This window comes from Macrosteles quadrilineatus, unplaced genomic scaffold (assembly GCF_028750875.1).
Source record: "Macrosteles quadrilineatus isolate MER2022 unplaced genomic scaffold, UCM_ALF_1.0 Scaffold_2__2_contigs__length_208266976, whole genome shotgun sequence".
Taxonomy (NCBI): Eukaryota; Metazoa; Arthropoda; class Insecta; order Hemiptera; family Cicadellidae; genus Macrosteles; species Macrosteles quadrilineatus.
Window position 1 is genome coordinate 105,705,418 of NW_026542595.1, and position 18,667 is coordinate 105,724,084.

Sequence of the window (18,667 nt, forward strand, 5' to 3'; positions counted from 1 at the left end):
TCCAATGACCTTTTCTATTGGTAATATTTTTTGGATTAAAACTACGTTTTAACCGATGTCCTATCTCGTACCGTTCTCGAGCTACAGTCATTTCGATGTATAGCGCGTTCCGCCATCTTTGCCCCCCTCCCCCCAAGTTCTCGACCACCTGAAAAGTAGGCGACATGCGTATTTTGTATCACCACAGTCCAAATTACAACTATCAGCAAAGACATTTGATATTACTTCTTTGCGACACTCACAAATTAAATCTACTTTCGGTAAAAAAACTACACGAAAAGTCCATTTTTACATATTTTATACAATAACTTGTTTATTTATAGAGATACGACCTCGGACCCAATGACCATTATTGTTGTCCACATTTTTAGGATTACAACGACGTTTTAACCGATGTTCTATCTTTTACCGTTTTCGAACTATCAGCGTTTTAACGCATAGCGCAAACCGCCATGTTTGCCCCCTCCCCCCCACCTTATCGACCACTTTTGAAATAGGCGACATACGTAATTTTGATCACCACAGTCCATATTACAATAATCAGCAATAACATTGCGTACTACTTTCATGCATGCTCAGCCCCCCTCAGCTCCTGGACTATCCGGAGATCTGCTGTCTATTCTCTGAAGATCGACATCTGTTGATTGCTAGTTGTAATTTATCAACAAACTCTGTATGAGTCAGTCCTTTCCATAGAGGTCTTCTGCTTGTCCTTTGATCATTGGTTACAATTAGTATTTTTGCATTTGTGTTCTTTTGAAAACCAACTATTTTAGTCGCAAAATGTAGAGGATCAATGAGATCTCGCACGCAGCCCATTGGGGAGCAAATAAGTCTGCGAAGTTTTCTCTCTTTGAAAGCTGTTTCAAGTTCTTCAAAAGCTTGGTCATAATCAGCCACAGAGGGCTTGCTATCATATGTTGGCTTGGTCATGAGACTAAAAACTGTTGCCTCATTCTTATTTACCTGGCAAGCCAAAAAGTCACTAATAGTCCAGGACCTGACTAGGGTTCTGTGTGCATGTCGTGTATAGAGAATTTTGCTTTTGCATTTCAATATAGATGTCTTAGGAAGTGTTTTCCACTCGGGTGTCAAGTTCGCACCTGGTACGTTTTCGAGCTATGACGTCATCAAAATGGCGGCCATTGATTTTTTTAAATCGTATATTTCGCAAACTATTTGTCGGATCGGAATGAACTTTTTTTGTTTGAAAGATAATTTTAAATGCTACCTGTTTTACATTTACACATTTGTTGTATGTTTAGTACATTCTTCGTAATTTTGCAAAAACCTGTATTTTTAAATATTTTTGAGTTATTTTTGTTTGTAACGTTTTATTGATACAATTTATCAAAAACCACCAATGAAAAAAGTTGTAGAACATTTAAAAATCTTTACAAAAATACCAAATTCGATATGTTTTACTCAAAAGATTACGTCAAGAAACTAGATAAATCTCATAAAAACACCAATTTGGCGCAAAAACGCCTATTAGTCCGGCATCTAGGGCAGTTCGCAAGTCTTATAAAGACAGTTTCACCATTCAATGTTGATGCATGTGTCTAAATAAGTGTTTTCAACTCGGGTGTCACGTCTGCACCCACTGCAGTTTCCGGTTATGACGTCATTAAAATGGCGGAAAGGGCTATATTAAAAATAACTATATATTACATACCATGTATCGGATCGGAATGAACTTTTTTTTTGTTTGAAAGATAAGTTTACATTCTATCTTTCTTACGTTTGCACTTTTGTTTTACGTTTAGTACATTTTTCGTAATTTTGCAAAAACCTATATTTTTTAACATTTTTGTGTTATTTTTGTCGATAACGTTTTATTGATACAATATATCAGAAATTACTTACAAGCAAAGTTGTAGCACGTTAAAAGAGCTTTACAAAAATACCAAATTCGATATGCTTTACTCAAAAGATCACGTCAAGAAACTAGAAAATCGTACAAAACAACCTAATTTTGCGCAAAAACGCATATAAATCCGACATCGATGGCTGTGTACGAGTCATATATATATAGACAGTTTTACCATTCAAAGTTGATGTATGTGTCTAAAGAAGTGTTTTTAACTCGGGTGTCACGTCTGAACCCACTGCAGTTTCCGGTTATGATGTCTTTAAAATTGCTACATGTTACGATTTCACCAGCTATTTTACTTAAAATAAGACCATTACCCTCTTTTATGCAAATAAAAGCACAACAAATAAATGTAATTAGTCCATAGGAATGTTTCCACTATATAAATACCCCCGGTGCAGCGTTGTCGACTAAGCGAATTTCCATTTGCTTGGATTGATTTTCAATTAATCTATTAAATTAACATTGTTTGAGTTGTTAATTTAATGTTAATTTAATAGATTAATTGAAAATCAATCCAAGCAAATGGAAATTCGCTTAGTCGACAACGCTGCACCGGGGGTATTTATATAGTGGAAACATTCCTATGGACTAATTACATTGATTTGTTGTGCTTTTATTTGCATAAAAGAGGGTAATGGTCTTATTTTAAGTAAAATAGCTGGTGAAATCGTAACATGTAGCAATTTTAAAGACATCATAACCGGAAACTGCAGTGGGTCCAGACGTGACACCCGAGTTAAAGACACTTCTTTAGACACATACATCAACATTGAATGGTAAAACTGTCTATATATGACTCGTACACAGCCATCGATGTCGGATTTATATGCGTTTTTGCGCAAAATTAGGTTGTTTTGTACGATTTTCTAGTTTCTTGACGTGATCTTTTGAGTAAAGCATATCGAATTTGGTATTTTTGTAAAGCTCTTTTAACGTGCTACAACTTTGCGTGTAAGTTATTTCTGATATATTGTATCAATAAAACGTTATCGACAAAAATAACACAAAAATGTTTAAAAATATAGGTTTTTGCAAAATTACGAAAAATGTACTAAACGTAAAACAAAAGTGCAAATGTATGAAAGATAGAATGTAAACTTATCTTTCAAACAAAAAAAAGTTCATTCCGATCCGATACATGGTATGTAATATATAGTTATTTTTAATATAGCCCTTTCCGCCATTTTAATGACGTCATAACCGGAAACTGCAGTGGGTGCAGACGTGACACCCGAGTTGAAAACACTTATTTAGACACATACATCAACATTGAATGGTGAAACTGTCTTTATAAGACTTGCGAACTGCCCTAGATGCCGGACTAATAGGCGTTTTTGCGCCAAAATTGGTGTTTTTATGAGATTTATCTAGTTTCTTGACGTAATCTTTTGAGTAAAACATATCGAATTTGGTATTTTTGTAAAGATTTTTAAATGTTCTACAACTTTTTTCATTGGTGGTTTTTGATAAATTGTATCAATAAAACGTTACAAACAAAAATAACTCAAAAATATTTAAAAATACAGGTTTTTGCAAAATTACGAAGAATGTACTAAACATACAACAAATGTGTAAATGTAAAACAGGTAGCATTTAAAATTATCTTTCAAACAAAAAAAAGTTCATTCCGATCCGACAAATAGTTTGCGAAATATACGATTTAAAAAAATCAATGGCCGCCATTTTGATGACGTCATAGCTCGAAAACGTACCAGGTGCGAACTTGACACCCGAATGGAAAACACTTCCTAAGACATCTATATTGAAATGCAAAAGCAAAATTCTCTATACACGACATGCACACAGAACCCTAGTCAGGTCCTGGACTATAAGGCAGCTGGAGGGCTGAGGTCTGCCAAATTCCTTACGAAAAGCAACAGCCACACCCGCTGTCATATTCCTGTCATGATGTAGATCTCTTGATATTGTGTGAGCGAACGCAGTTTCTTGGTCATTTCTACATTTCTCAAGGTACTCCCTCATATCTGCCTCAACCAGAGCAATGTTATTAGCATGCTCTAGCTCTTCAGCCAGAGAGGTTGGCTCGAGTCCGTTACTGGATTGTGAGGGAAGTGGTGGGAATTCCTTCAGCGACATTGCAGCAGGTGTTGACCTCGCAGGTCTCGCTGACACACTCTCCTCAACAGCAACAGCTGTACTTTGCATCTTGATGTTAGCCTGAACGCTGTTTACAATTGATTCAACAAGTTTTTTTTGTACCTCCATAGTTGAGATGAAGTCCATGACTTGTGAAGCAACTTCTATGCAAATCAGTTATGTCAATGTAGGAGAGATCTGTATTTCCAAGCAATTTTTTTATGTTTTTGTTCATGATGTCAATTTTTGTATTCAATCTGTTGCAATCAAACCTATGTGGGATACTGACAACATGCAGGTTTGTCCTTGAGGAAACATTGATAAGATTTTTAAGACTAAAACTGTTTACTATGTTCACTGGATGAGCTTGCTGTTCAGAATCATTACAGCCTGCAATAAATACAGCGTGGTCCTTCTTTGAAAAGTTTCTTGTAAGTTGACTCAAATTCTTAGCTACATAACTGAAGTTGCCTCCTGAAGCAGCCACAACAGATACATTGTATTCTTTCCCAAGTTTATTTTCCATCATGTGGGAAATATTTCTCCCATGGCTATCAGATACCACAAGTAACTGAGGTTTGTTTTTTGCTGATTCATTTTGAGTTGTCACAATATTCAATATTGACTTTTTTTGGCTTTTTTTAATGTTTTTGTCTTTGTCTTGGAGTTTAAATTAGCAGCAGGAGAAACATGTTTCTGGTTAAGTATTTCGATTTCATCATCAGAGCTATCAGATAACAAATCAAATCTATTTTCAGTGGGCAGAGAAAAAGCTGAGTTGAATTTGTTGGGTGAATACTTTGTCTTGTTTCTCGGGGTCAAATAACCTTCTTTGGCTGAGATTGTCGATTTTAATTCTTGAATGACTTCATTAAGCTGTATAATCGAAATTTCCTTTTCGCTTAGTTGGTCTTCAAGCTTTTGTATTTTTACAAAGCATTCTTCTTTCAACAAGTTAGAGAAAGAGCTTGCATCTTTTTCATTTTTTGTTTGAGTTCCCGTATTGATAAGTGTTTTGGGGGTCAGATAACATAAATCTTCTTTATTATCCTCTAATTTAGTCTTAAGCTCCCTAATCAGTTTATCTCTCATGTCTATTTCATTCTTTAAGTTTTCATTTTTCTTCTTAAGTTTGCAAATTTCATCGATTAGTTCTCCATTTTCTTGTTCAGCAACTCGCAGAGAAGTTTCAGCCCTAACTTTCTCTCAAATTTTAGCTGGTTGTTTTTCTCAGAAATTTCAATAATACTAGTTTCTAGAACATCATCCAAGTTTTCAATCTCTGGATTATGATAGAAAATCTCCTCTTCACATTTGGCACAGTGTTTGTCAGCTTCCTTGACTGCATTTTCTAATGAAGGTTTCATTATCTCGGGCATTTTTGTTGTTTTGTAGTCGACATAGTTAAAAATATTATTCTCACTACACACACCAAATTCATCAGTTCCAAAGAATTTTACATGAATCTTTTTCCCATCAATTTGTGTTATGTATGCAGGCCAAGGCTGGTAACCTCTTACTTTTGCAAACACTTTATCATTTACTTTGAACATTATTTTTAAATCTAGCAAATGTATTGCTGTAAATGTATTGTAAATAAGTAAATGTATTAGAACTTTAATCAATAAGTAAAACTGAAAATAAAAATCCTCTTTTGTTGTTAGTTTATAAACATATTATCTTAGTTTATAAACAAGTTTGAGGAAACCTCCAGCGATGTACAGTATGCTGAGTGTTTAGGTAAATTATGAATTCAATGAGTTATTGAATTATAGAATTATTTGGGGAAATGTAAGGTATTGTACAGAGGAAACACTCAAGTGGTGTCTAACACTAGTGCTGGTGTCTAGGGCAAAGTCCAACACCGCCCCCCTTGCCCGCATGTACAATGCTCATGGTGGATGAAGACCTTTGGACTTTTGCGATAGGAATTTCCGCACCATGCTCACTATTCGGACTCCTCCTTCCTTTTCGCAAGAAGGCCTATATTTTTGACATAATGTACCAGAGCTGAAAGCTCATGGTCATCCCATAAGCGTGATTCCTCTGTACCTTACTTTTCGGCGCGTAGCCTAAATATTTGGTACCTATCAATAAGCAAATCAATATTTGTTTGAATTATTACTTACCTTATTTAGTAGCCTTTGTTATCGCAAGTTAGTTGTTTCCTAACAAAGGCTGCTAAATAAGGTAACAAATAATTCAACTTTCTAGTTCTTGCCATTGGGAAAATAAATAAAGTCACATTTAAATAATTTTCAGTTTTATTTATAAAAAATGTTTTCTTATTAAAATCATTAAAAAAATGTTCATAACATTTAAAAACATTACCTATGTTTTTTACCTTCTTCATAATAACACATACTATATGATTTTCTTCAAATCAATTTTCATTTTGCATTAAGTTTCAAAAAACGTACCTAGTAACATATTACAATAATTCTAGCAATTTTTTTATTTTTAAACTTAGAGAGCTATCTATGAATTAAAGTCTCCAACGAGTTAATATCTGAGACCAATGAAGTGTTCTTTATCTCATCCCCAATAATCTAGCCGTCTCACACCTTTATGTGACAATTAATCTTATCAAAGTAGCCAAAAACAATCTGAGGGAAAATCAACTCTCTCGTCAAGTATGAACCAGTAGCACATGGTTAAACCTTTCCGTAGGACGAAGGTCAACCTCTGTTGAAATCCGTCACCAAGTGACAGAATGATACAGAGAAAGGGTATAAAAAAAATGTACATAAGTGGCTTAGAGAGTTAGTGCAGAAGGCTATAAGTTACACATAGGACAAAGAGTCCAGAAGTACATACGGTAATCAGTTTCCATTGAGGCCGATCATGGCAGACAATGATGACGCCTCGATTCCTCGGAATATTCTGTGCCAATCCCAAGTGCAAGCTTATGTGGCACCTATCATAATGTTTCTAAAGATTATTGGGAGAGGGGGACGCACTGAACAAACTTGCGGAGGGCCCGAGGGTTCTTATTGCCGCCATGGTATTACTCATATAAATATTGTTATGAAAGGGGGGCCCTTGCGGCAAGGCCCATAGCTGGTCAGGGTCCACTAAAATTTTCCTGCAAAACCCGATCAAGGCTCACGGGCCCTCCTCCCCCAGCTCGCCGGCCTCCCTGCACCCGCTATTGACGCCAAAACTGGAGATCGTGATTAAAGCTGAGAAAACTTTGTTTATTGATTGGCGAGTTGCAGACTACAAGGTTTATCAGTGCAGCAATCTCTCGTTCAGTTACACCACAATCCACATGCAATGTTTCTCTGAATTTTGTCACTGTCTGAATCGAGAATCATCGTTGAGATTACAAATAGCGTTAGATTGTAGTATTTTGAAAATAACAATAGTTAAGATTATTTGGCGTCAGTTGTGAGTAAGATTTTCATTAAAGCATTCTTCGTGTGAGTAATACAGAAAGGCAAGGAGCCACACTTTCAGTGCCGATCCAAGCAAGATCTCTCGTGTGCTTTTCATGAGACGGTGAACTATCGAGTTCTTGGCTGGAGCATAGATTTTCCTTTATTTTTGGGTGCTACGACGATGATATCTGTTGCATCAGGTTTGGAACTGACTATAATCGTTGTGGAGAGTAAAGAGCACAGCATTTGTCTCAGAGTTTAACTATCTTGCTTAGTCCCGATAGAAGCTCAACAAAGACCTTAATTTTATGGCCGAGTCTCATAATTTCAATACGGTATTTCAGGTTTTAAAATTATTAATACTATTGTTGTGTGAACACTAAAACTTACATATGTGGTATGCTGTGCTTCATTAATATATATCAATCTTGAAACCCTAAAACACTTTACAGAGAATTTGAAAGAGTAATGTAAAATCTCTTTCTGGATTTCAATTCATACTGCTATTATAAAATATTGTACTTACTTTACGCATAGTATACTAAGTACATCTTTAACAATACTGCGGTAATAACGATGGCAGTGTATAAAACATTAATGTGTCTAATTCTAATAATACAATTAATACTACTTTACATTATCAGTAATACTTGATTAAAACCTATAAAAAATATTCAAACATAAAATGAAAAATTTGATGACAAATAGATATAGAACAATAAATACTAGAGGTAGACATTCCTAAATCCAGAATAAAAATAACTTTTTACAAATTTAGCCAAAAAAGTGAGCTGCTATAAAATGTGAAGGTGTCTTATTTTTTTTTTTTTTTGTGAATAAACTTTTTAGCAATACCAAATCGCAGATGAAACTTTGTAGCATAATAATTAATTGTTATGAACAGAAATTTCAACGAGTGAACATTTGCAAATGAAATAGAAAAATCTTGAATAATATCACAATTGATGGTTCATTAACTATGTTCTTTTCAAGAAGGAAAATTACCATACCATGGCTGGTCTATATATATGGGGTGTCTACTTCAGTATTCAAAAACAATGAATAAACTTACAAATCATACATAACAAATACAAGTCATAAAATCTATTTACATATTTTGCAGGTCATATCTCTAAGTAAATGCAAAATTTTACAAATTAATGAACTAGCATTTTATGACATTTGAAATTTGTAAAACCAAATTTTGTGTTGTATGAATAACAGTTAGTAAGTACATAGGTAATTTTCTTCACAAAATATTGGTTTGTACAAATATTTAAAAAATACTAAATTTGTGTTTCAAAGGTAAACTACAAATGTGATTTTTATAATGCCAAGAGTGAAATAAAACTTGTGTCCTCAAAACATTCTCTTATCTCAAAATAAAGGATTTGTAAATATTATTAAAAAATTTAAATTTAAAAAAACCCTAGTAGTAATTTTTTGCCTTGTACACATGACACTTAAATCAATAAAAGGCATTTTACTTAACAAAATCTCTGATTAGTAAACCTACAATAAAAAATAAGCAAAGCCAACCTAGTTAGTTAAGCTTCTTTGTTCAACTTCTTTTGTAAACAAACTTTCAGGAACCACTGTAAGGAAATGAGTTGTGAACCTGAAACAAGTCAAACAAATTTTCAATGTGAATTTAGCATACAAAATGCAAAATGGTATCATATTTGGTTTTTGAAAAACTGGGATAACAAGTTTAACACACCTTATGCTAAAACGGCATCTTACTCTTAACAACTCTAAGACAAATATTGGACCATGCTTTTCTCAGTAAAAGTAGTAGGAAAACGGGAAGAAATAGATATCGTTTATGATGAAGAGGTTAAAGTGCAAAAAAGGACCTTCTTGGAGCCTTACGCCTTAAACTACGCTAGAAAACTGTCTAGTGAAATATGAAGTGGGAGTGACAGACTAACTCTAGCAGAAAAAACTACCACAAAAAGCTCACATCCCAGAGACTTCGCTTATCTATGTGCCCTACAAGTTTTCATCTAGGGCTTATAAAGTAAAACAAATGGTTTAGGAGAGCTGGAAAACTGCCACGACAGCATACAACACTATGGTTGAATCACATATGAGATATGTGTTGATCTCATGTGGAAGAGCTTCTGAGGTTGGCCTTAATGAAATCCTGGTTATCCGCAAGAAAGGCTAAAGGCATCCTCCAACCTTGCCTTTGCCAAAGCTGCAGGGAAGATTTAAAACCACTAAATATTAACAGCTATAACCCCCATCCATGCAGTTGTCAAGCACACACACAAATATGACCCCAGAAATGAATACTCCTATCACACCAGAAGAGTTACTGGTCTTTTAGTTCAGAAGTGGGCTGAAAATTGCTGGGGCAGCATACTACGAAATGCCGATCGCAATGCTTCATTGGCAAATGAGACAGAAGTTCTCCGAGGCTCAGTTTGAGAATACTCAAAAAAGAGGATGGTATGTTTGTATAATGATGATCACGTGAGGTTTCTGTTAAAAACCCAAAATAAGCTACAAACTCCACCTTCCCTGAACAACATGAAGATATGATTGAGGTTGAAGAAAGCGATTGTAAAGGAAAAGTTTTTACTCCTACTCTTATTTTATACTACAAAATACTCATCGCAATGCTCCATCAGCAAATGAGGTAGAAGGAAGTTAATTTGTCTGGTGCTCAGATTGAAATAATTAAAAAAGAGGATAATATAATAATGATGATCAAATTGACAAAAAAAACTGTTGAATCACATGAGGTTTCTGTTAAAAACCCAAAATAAGCTACAAACTCCACCTGACCTGAACAACATGAAGATATAATGGAGGTTGAAGAAAGCGGTTGTAAAGAAAATGTTTCTATTCCTAGAAACACATGGCTAAGAGCAGATCAACTAGAGCTCCATGATTTACAGTAATCAAATTGACAAAATAACGATTTATTGAACATGGTTTCTCCATAATAAAAAAAAACAAAAAAACAAGAAAGGCAGTACCGTATCTCCCTATGAAAGACTTGTGCAATGTTACGATTCCTTGCAACTGGTAGAAGTTACAAAGACTTGGAATTCACAAAACAAATTTCTAAACCATCCCTCTAAAAAATAATACCTGAAACATGCAAGGTGATATTTGATTGGCAAGTGCGGGTCTACAGGTTGCAACGATGACTGAGTCACTGTTTCCACGTAACGACTTGTAGCTACCATCTACAGAAATTGGTGGAGATTTCCACCAACCTTCCAACCTCACCCCAACTCAGACAAAACGTAACGACTTCCAGTTTACACTTTCCGTCTTGCATGCAACGTTTTGTCGTAGCGTGTAAACCGGGCTTAAGTCAAAGCAAAACATTAGTTTGCCACAAATGCAATCTCTTATGTGGAACAGGAGCGTTACATTTTATGAAAATATCTTTAGGACTTTTAGTTGTAAATAATAAACTGTTGACTGATTTACAGAACAGTTTCTCTTCGTGCGACTAGCAGCATTTTTTAATGATTGTTTGGATTTTGCTTGTGATTTTTTTAAGACATAGTGTTTTGTATTAGTTTTTTATTGATTGTCAATTCAGTTTCGGTTGATTATAGCATTGTGTTAATTAGTATCTTGATTTAAAATAGTTGGCCCAATATAAGTAATTTGAAATCCTCACTACACACCCTTGTATAATTTGTGAATAAGGAACTTCACAGTTCTGTTGTTAGTTCTGCACGAAAATGGTCACTTCACTCATTTCTTCCTCTAAACAGTTGTCTCTGTCACCAATGAGGAGGTCGACGAGTGGACACGATGTAGATGTACTCATCACTACAGAAGATCACCAACTAATCAAAATGTCTGATTCTCTTACAGTAGACCCCCTCTTAACCGACCTCGTATTAACCGATAATCGGATTATCCGCCTTTGATCGTAAAATAATACAGTTTGTTTTAACCGACCTTGATTTGAGAGCAGCTCGGTTTAACCGCCGCTTTCTAGGAATCTCGGCATTTCCGCTCCCACGCTGGGCGATGAGAACTGAACCATACGCTTATCTCCACAGGATATGACTAACAATAAGTTATTTTGTGTTGATCACAAAAAATATAGCATAGCCTATTGTCAGTTTGTCATCATCGTTTGTAGCTCGAGCACATCTAATCAGATATGTTATCTGTGCGGCAAATTTATAACATCATAAAGTGCGTTACGATTTTGAGAACTGATTATCTTATGGCTGGAGTAAACAAACAACACAACTTGTAGGGAGGACAGGGAAGGGGTGTTAACAACTCCAAGGTCAAGAGAGTTTTTGTGCCTCGAACCTCCAGTGAGTGGCCATAAATAAACGTCCTGTCTTGTAACAAAATTGTCGCTTGTATCCTTAATGACGACAAAAGGTTCTGTACTGTATTACGATGTATTTGAAAAGCATTAATTAATACACTACAGTAGTAAAGTTATTAAAATAGGAATTTTATTGACTCTTGCCTAGTATTATAATATATTCACTGAAAGTAGGCCTATTTGACTTAACCATGATTTGTGTTTATTATTTGTGACATTTATATCAATATGAAAAAGGAGATAAGAGTAGTTTATTTTGTAAATAATGCAAGTATGACTTCAAAATAACGATTATATAACTCTAAATGAATAGCACTTCATTATGTTATGATTTTAGGGATTGCCCGTTTTATCCGACCTTTTGAATTATCCGACCTAGGTCCGGTCCCATTAGGGTCGGTTAAGAGGGGGTCTACTATAAGCAAACAGTCCGTGAGCTACTGAAAATGTCCGTCGAACATTTTTTACAGACTAATTGTGGAATATTTGTCCGTTTTTTTATGTATGCGAACAGTGTTCAGCGGATATGTTCGGTTGGTGGAGACGGGGCTTGAGGTGTACATTTTACTGTACTGAGTGTCTAGAAAGCTTTTAAAACTACTGATTCTCCTGCCACATGCGAGTTGGGTTAGAAAGTGTAAAAATGGCCAGGAAAACATTTTTCCTTTGTGGTGTATGTGACAGGTCAGGGTACCTACCAAAAACACAATTTCTTCTAAAATTGAGATTTTCATAGATATCTTTTAAATCCTTAACTCATTACTGCTCTTTACCCTCACTCACTGCAATAAGGCCATAAGCATCAGTCATCTGGCAATGAATTCTGCAGCCAAAATGTTTCTTGCAGCAAAAAACATGTCACTGACTGGTGGGAGATCTCACAAGCGGCAGGAGATTCAATAATGTTAAACATTTTCTAGACACACAGCAAAGTGTACACGTTAGTTACAGAGCTGAAAATGATCCCATTCTATTCACAAATGATGGCAGTAAGTGGGGAGGAGCCTGCTTGTGGCGTACACGCAAAAATGCCCCCTATATGTTTTGTAACACCCTTGTATTTTTATGAAATCACAAATAGAGAATCGTTAAATTATTGGTTTTTAAATCTTGATCAACTTTTAATAAGTTTCTTTACCCTAGTCATAGTGATCAAGTACCTTGTTGAGTAGTTTAGGAGGTAGAGCCGGTGGTGGTGCAGGGGCCTGCGCTCTCTTAACACAAGACACAACAGTGAGCAGAAGAAGAAGTAACTGGAGACTCAGCAAGGCAAGACCAGCTGTTAGCCCAAGAGAGATGTGAGACTGCAGCCATGATGAAAGTTTGTTGAAACAACCCTGAAACAAGCGAGAATCTAAATATGTAAAGTTAAGAAGTACCTACTAAGCTTAGACTATCAAAACACAATAAAATAAATTAAAAATTATAAAATAAAATAAATTTTAAATTATAAATTCCTTTGACATGTTAAAATCTAGCTGCCAAAAACACCATCCGTTCAAATTCATATGCCAAATCAAATTCAGTGTTATGTGCCGTAATATTTAAAATCTATACCGCAAACTTTAGCAGTTGGCTAAGGGGTCTGCTTTAACAAAATTCCCCGTCGTGATTTGATATCTATAGTAGTACGATTAGGGGGTCTGTCTTAACAAAAGTCCCTGACATTTTGTGAGTTATTGTGTATTCAGCCCTAAGCTGAATTGATGACTACAATAACTATAATACAATTACCTCATCATAGCTCTGAAGTTTCCGTATATTACAGCCGTTTCGGCATCAAAATGCCATCCTCGGGCATAGATTATTCCCACCTCCTGCAGCACAGCCTAAAAGCATGGGATCAAACTAGCTTTCAGAATATAAGTTATTAATACCGAGGCAAGTTAATGTTATATTTTCTGAAAAAATCCAACGAGGAATATTTGAGAATAAATTCATACTCCCAAGAAGACACAAAGTGGACAAATAAAAGACAGAAGCCCTAGAACCCTAGTCAAGTAGGATCGCTTTAGTAAGCAACGGCGCAAGAGGTTTAAAGGTTAGTAGGAGGGCACAAGGAATAGAAAAATCCCCCCAAAATGAACAGTGGAGGGGGCAATATCACTCAGGCCCATAGTGCATCCCATGCAATTCGCGGGCCTGCTGCTGAGACCGTCTGCTCGGGAGAATGAAGATACATCTAGATATGATTTAGAGATATGTTACCTCCACACTCCTGGCCAGCCTGTACTGTTCCACGTCCTCATGTTGACACAGGCTAGTATTGACAGGCCGAGGGTCCAGGAAGGCAACAGGATGTTGTTGTACACAGCAAGACAGAGGCACAACCAGCGACGCCGGAGCTAGTTCTCGCAGTCTCCACCAGGACGCAGTAAAGTCATTTCCGCTCTCCACTCCGCAGCATTGCAGCTGTGAACAAAAGATATAAAATTAGAAAAAATGGCATTTTTGAAGTTTTCTTGTTTGGGAAACGGTGTATGTACTTCACCTGCTTACCATATTCTATCCACTCGTACGGCCGCTGCAGGCCCGGCGGCTGACTTACGAGTGCCGCTCGTGTCACTGCTATGCAGTGCCGCTTGTTTCACTGCTATGCAGTGCCACTGGTTATTTAATTATTAATATTTTCCCCCCTTTTATTTCTTCTTACTTTTATGATGTTTATAAATATATAGCTTCTTGTTTTGCATATATACTCATTTATTTTTGCAAATAACCAACAGGTTGTGTTGCCATGGAAACCAAATACAACCAAAATCAGCTGTGGTAATGTAAAACAACAATTTTTTCTATGTTATTACTTATAAAAGTAAGCTACTTGTGATTTTTCTACGTAGGGAATCAATATTCTAAACTCAACTAAACAGTAGTCTCATTTATTGGTTTCTGGATCAATCTTGGAATTTGTAAATCAAGTTAATTTTTAAAACAATTTTTAAAAGTTAACTTGATTTACAAATTCCAAGATTAATCCAAACACCAAATGAGACTAAATTTATAAAGTTCAATTGATTCCCTACAATTTTCAGTCAATAAAAATTAGAGTAGAAGTCTACAAATTCGGTAAAAATAATTGCCTACAGAGGGCACTCTAGGCAGTGCATTAATTCCTCCCCCAATGGGTTAAATTTCACCCCATTCAAGCGACAACTGTAACTTACCTCACTGCACTTGTATATCTTACACTATCTGTACTTTAATTACCTACTTACCATTCTAACTACTACTGTAACTTACCTGTACATTTATACATCTACATTACCGGTATATCTACTTTACCTGCTTACCATTCTATCTACAACTGTATCTCACCTCTAAACTTAAACATCTACAATCTTTACTTTACCTGCTCAACATTCTCTCTACAAATGTAACTTACCTCCTGCACTTATATATCTACACTATCTGTACTTTACCTGCTAACTATTCCATTTACAACTGTAACTTACCTCCTACACTTATACATCTACATTATCTCCACTTTACCTGCTTATATTCTATCTACAACTGTACCTAACTCACCTACACTCATACAACTACAATATCTGTACTTTACCTGCATACCATTCTATCTACTTACCTCCACACTTTAAAATATACACTGTCTGTAATTAACCTGCTCATCATTTTATCTACTACTGAAACTTACTTTTACACTTATACATCTGCGGAGTCTCTAATTTACCTGCTTACCATATTATCTACAACTGTAACTTACCTCCACACTTTTAAATATATACTGTCTGTAATTTACCTGCTTATCATTTGATCTTCACTGTAACTTACTTTTACATTTATACATCTGCACAGTCTCTAATTTACCTGCTTACCATTCTATCTACAACTGTAACTTACCTCCACACTTATACATCTACACTGTTCGTAATTTACCTACTTTACAACTGTAACTTACCTCTACACTTATACATCTACAATATCTATAATTTACCTGCTTACCATTATATCTACAACTGTAACTTACCTCCACACTTATACATCTACTATATCTGTTATTTACCTGCTTACCATTATATATCTACAACGTTAACTTACCTCCACACTTATAAATCTACATTATCTATAATCTACGTGTTTACCATTTTATCTACAACTGTAACTTTACCTCCACATTTATACATCCACACTGTTTGTAATTTACCTGCTTACCATATTATCTACAACTGTAACTTAATTACCTCCACACTATACATCTACACTGTTTGTAATTTACCTGCTTACCATATTATCTACAACTGTAACTTAATTACCTCCACACTATATATCTACACTGTTTGTAATTTACCTGCTTACCATTCTATCTACAACTGTAACTTACCCCCACACTTATACATCTACACTGTCTGTAATTTACCTGCTTACCGTTCAATCTACAACTGTAACTTACCTCCACACTTATACATCTGCAATATCTCTACTTTACCTGCTTACCATTCTATCTACAACTGTAACTTACCTCCATACTTATACATCTACACTGTTCGTAATTTACCTACTTTACAACTGTAACTTACCTCTACACTTATACATCTACAATATCTATAATTTACCTGCTTACCATTATATCTACAACTGTAACTTACTTCCACACTTATACATCTACTATATCTGTTATTTACCTGAATACCATTATATATCTACAACGTTAACTTACCTCCACACTTATAAATCTACATTATCTATAATCTACGTGTTTACCATTTTATCTACAACTGTAACTTTACCTCCACATTTATACATCTACACTGTTTGTAATTTACCTGCTTACCGTTCAATCTACAACTGTAACTTACCTCCACACTTATACATCTACAATATCTCTACTTTACCTGCTTACCATTCTATCTACAACTGTAACTTACCTCCACACTTATGAATAAATGAATAAATGAATAAATGATTTTATTTCCATCAAAAATTAACAATGTATGAACATTTGTAATATTGGAAATATAACTGACCACTTTAACAAGTTGTGTGGTCAGTAGAATAAATTATAATAATCTAAAAATAAACATTAAATCAGCCTAGCTCAACATAAAAAATGACACCTGCTCTCTGTGATGTTTGACAATCCTTTTCTTAATAAAGCTAAATACTTAAACTAAAAAATCAAAGAAAACAATACTTAATTTAAATTCAAATTAAAATTACATTTAGATGAGGTAATTTTATGGACAACATCAAGCATCATGCTATTTCCAAAATTTTGTTTTTATCTCTACTCTCGCATTCCCAATCTAAATAATGAAGTGTGCAACAAGGATGAGGCCTACCGATAACACTATCTACTCATTTGTAGGCGCACACACACATACGTTCACTCACTCACTCACTCACTCTCTCACTCACTCTTTATTAAATTACCATTACCATTATTATCTTACTGCTATCTAACCAAGGGTCATGTTATAATCGGCTATGCTACAAACCCTCTCCGTGACCAACGGGCGGCTGGTAGCCCCGGGGTATCCTAGGGCCGTCAATGCACTGTCCCCGTGGTACATCTGGATTCGGATGCATAGCTAATTCACTCACACTACTCATTTATTTCACAGTTATACTTCTCATTCACACTTACACCTAAATGAGTACAGAGCTCATCTGACTAACATCGTCTTTCTCTAATAACCATTTAAAAGCCTGTTGAAAAAAGGTTTTCTTTGAATTTAACTGCTTTATGTCTGTAGGTAATTGGTTGAAAAGTTTCGGACCTAGATACAACAATGACCTTCTAAATAATATTTTATTTACTTTTGGCAATTTAAAAATCCCTTGTGTAGTACTTCTCGTTCCATAATGTCTGTATTCGATGTTTTTATTGCCACTTCTTACGTAAAAAACCCTTAATACTTTATAAATAAATAAATGTTGTATAGGTAATAATTTTAATTCCTTGTAGAGTGGAGATGAACTCTCCCTAACATTTTTCTTCAGTATTATGCGTATAAAAAAGTTTTGAGTGACTCTCAACCGATCTATTAAATATTTGAAAGCACTTCCCCAACAGATTATGCCGTACTGTAATTTAGAGTTAATCAAGACAAAATATAAAGTTCTCAAAAGTGAAGTATTGCAAAAATTTCGTAAATAGTAAAAAGTTCTCACTGTTGATCTGATTGTGTTATGGAGGTTGTTAATGTGTATATCCCAGTTCATTTTTTCGTCTAATGTGACGCCAAGATATTTGAAACTAGCTACTTGTTCAATAGCTTGGCAATCGCATATAGTAGCATTGCAGTCATGCGCATGGTATTTTATTGGAGATAAGAACTTAAAACCTGAAAAATCAAAGTTGATATATTTTGTTTTACTGACATTTATTTCCATGTGATTTTTTACACACCAGTTTCTCAGCAGCACCAAGTCGTGTGTAATGCTTTCATATATGACCTGCTCTCTTTGATGCGAGTAAAATAAAGCAACGTCGTCTGCAAAAGCATTGATCCTTCCTCTGAATGGTAATTCCAAAAGGTCGTTTATGAAAATTAAAAATAAAGTGCTTGACGTCACTGAACCTTGTGGAACACCCGATCTTACAATGTGGGGTTGGCTGACATTGTTTTTAATTCTTACCTGTTGGTTCCTCTGAGTTAAATAGCTTTCAAACCAATTTAAGGCCACACCTCTGATACCGGCAGCTTCTAATTTGTTTAATAGAATTGTGTGATTCACAAAATCAAAAGCTTTTTTAAAGTCTATAAACAGCCCTGTAGTCTTTAAATTTAAGTTGCAGTTGTTATAAATTTGTTCAGTAACTGTAATCAAAGCATCTTCTGTAGATTTACCTTTAATGAACCCAAATTGTCTGTTGCTAAAAAAGTTTAAATTATTTAAAAAATTTAACAAACATATTTTACATATCTTTTCAAATATTTTAGAGAACACAGACAAAAGGCTTATTGGTCTTAGATTGTCAAGTTTCAAGTTATTACTTTTTTTCCATATTGGAACTACAATACTTGATTTCAA

The 18,667-nt window shown here is 35.1% G+C and overlaps 1 protein-coding gene across 1 annotated transcript in view; it reads right to left on the reverse strand.

The window, feature by feature from the left end:
* Positions 1 to 8,790: 8,790 nt before the first annotated feature.
* Positions 8,791 to 18,667, reverse strand: part of LOC128987078 (CD151 antigen-like) — a 56,097-nt gene continuing 46,220 nt past the window's right edge. The window contains exons 4-6 of the mRNA XM_054407770.1: positions 13,883 to 14,086; positions 12,835 to 13,011; positions 8,791 to 8,971 (exon numbers count right to left, since the gene is read on the reverse strand). Coding sequence (XP_054263745.1) covers positions 8,939 to 8,971; positions 12,835 to 13,011; positions 13,883 to 14,086 — 414 coding nt within the window. The 3' untranslated portion in view covers positions 8,791 to 8,938. The remainder of the gene's footprint in view (positions 8,972 to 12,834; positions 13,012 to 13,882; positions 14,087 to 18,667) is intronic.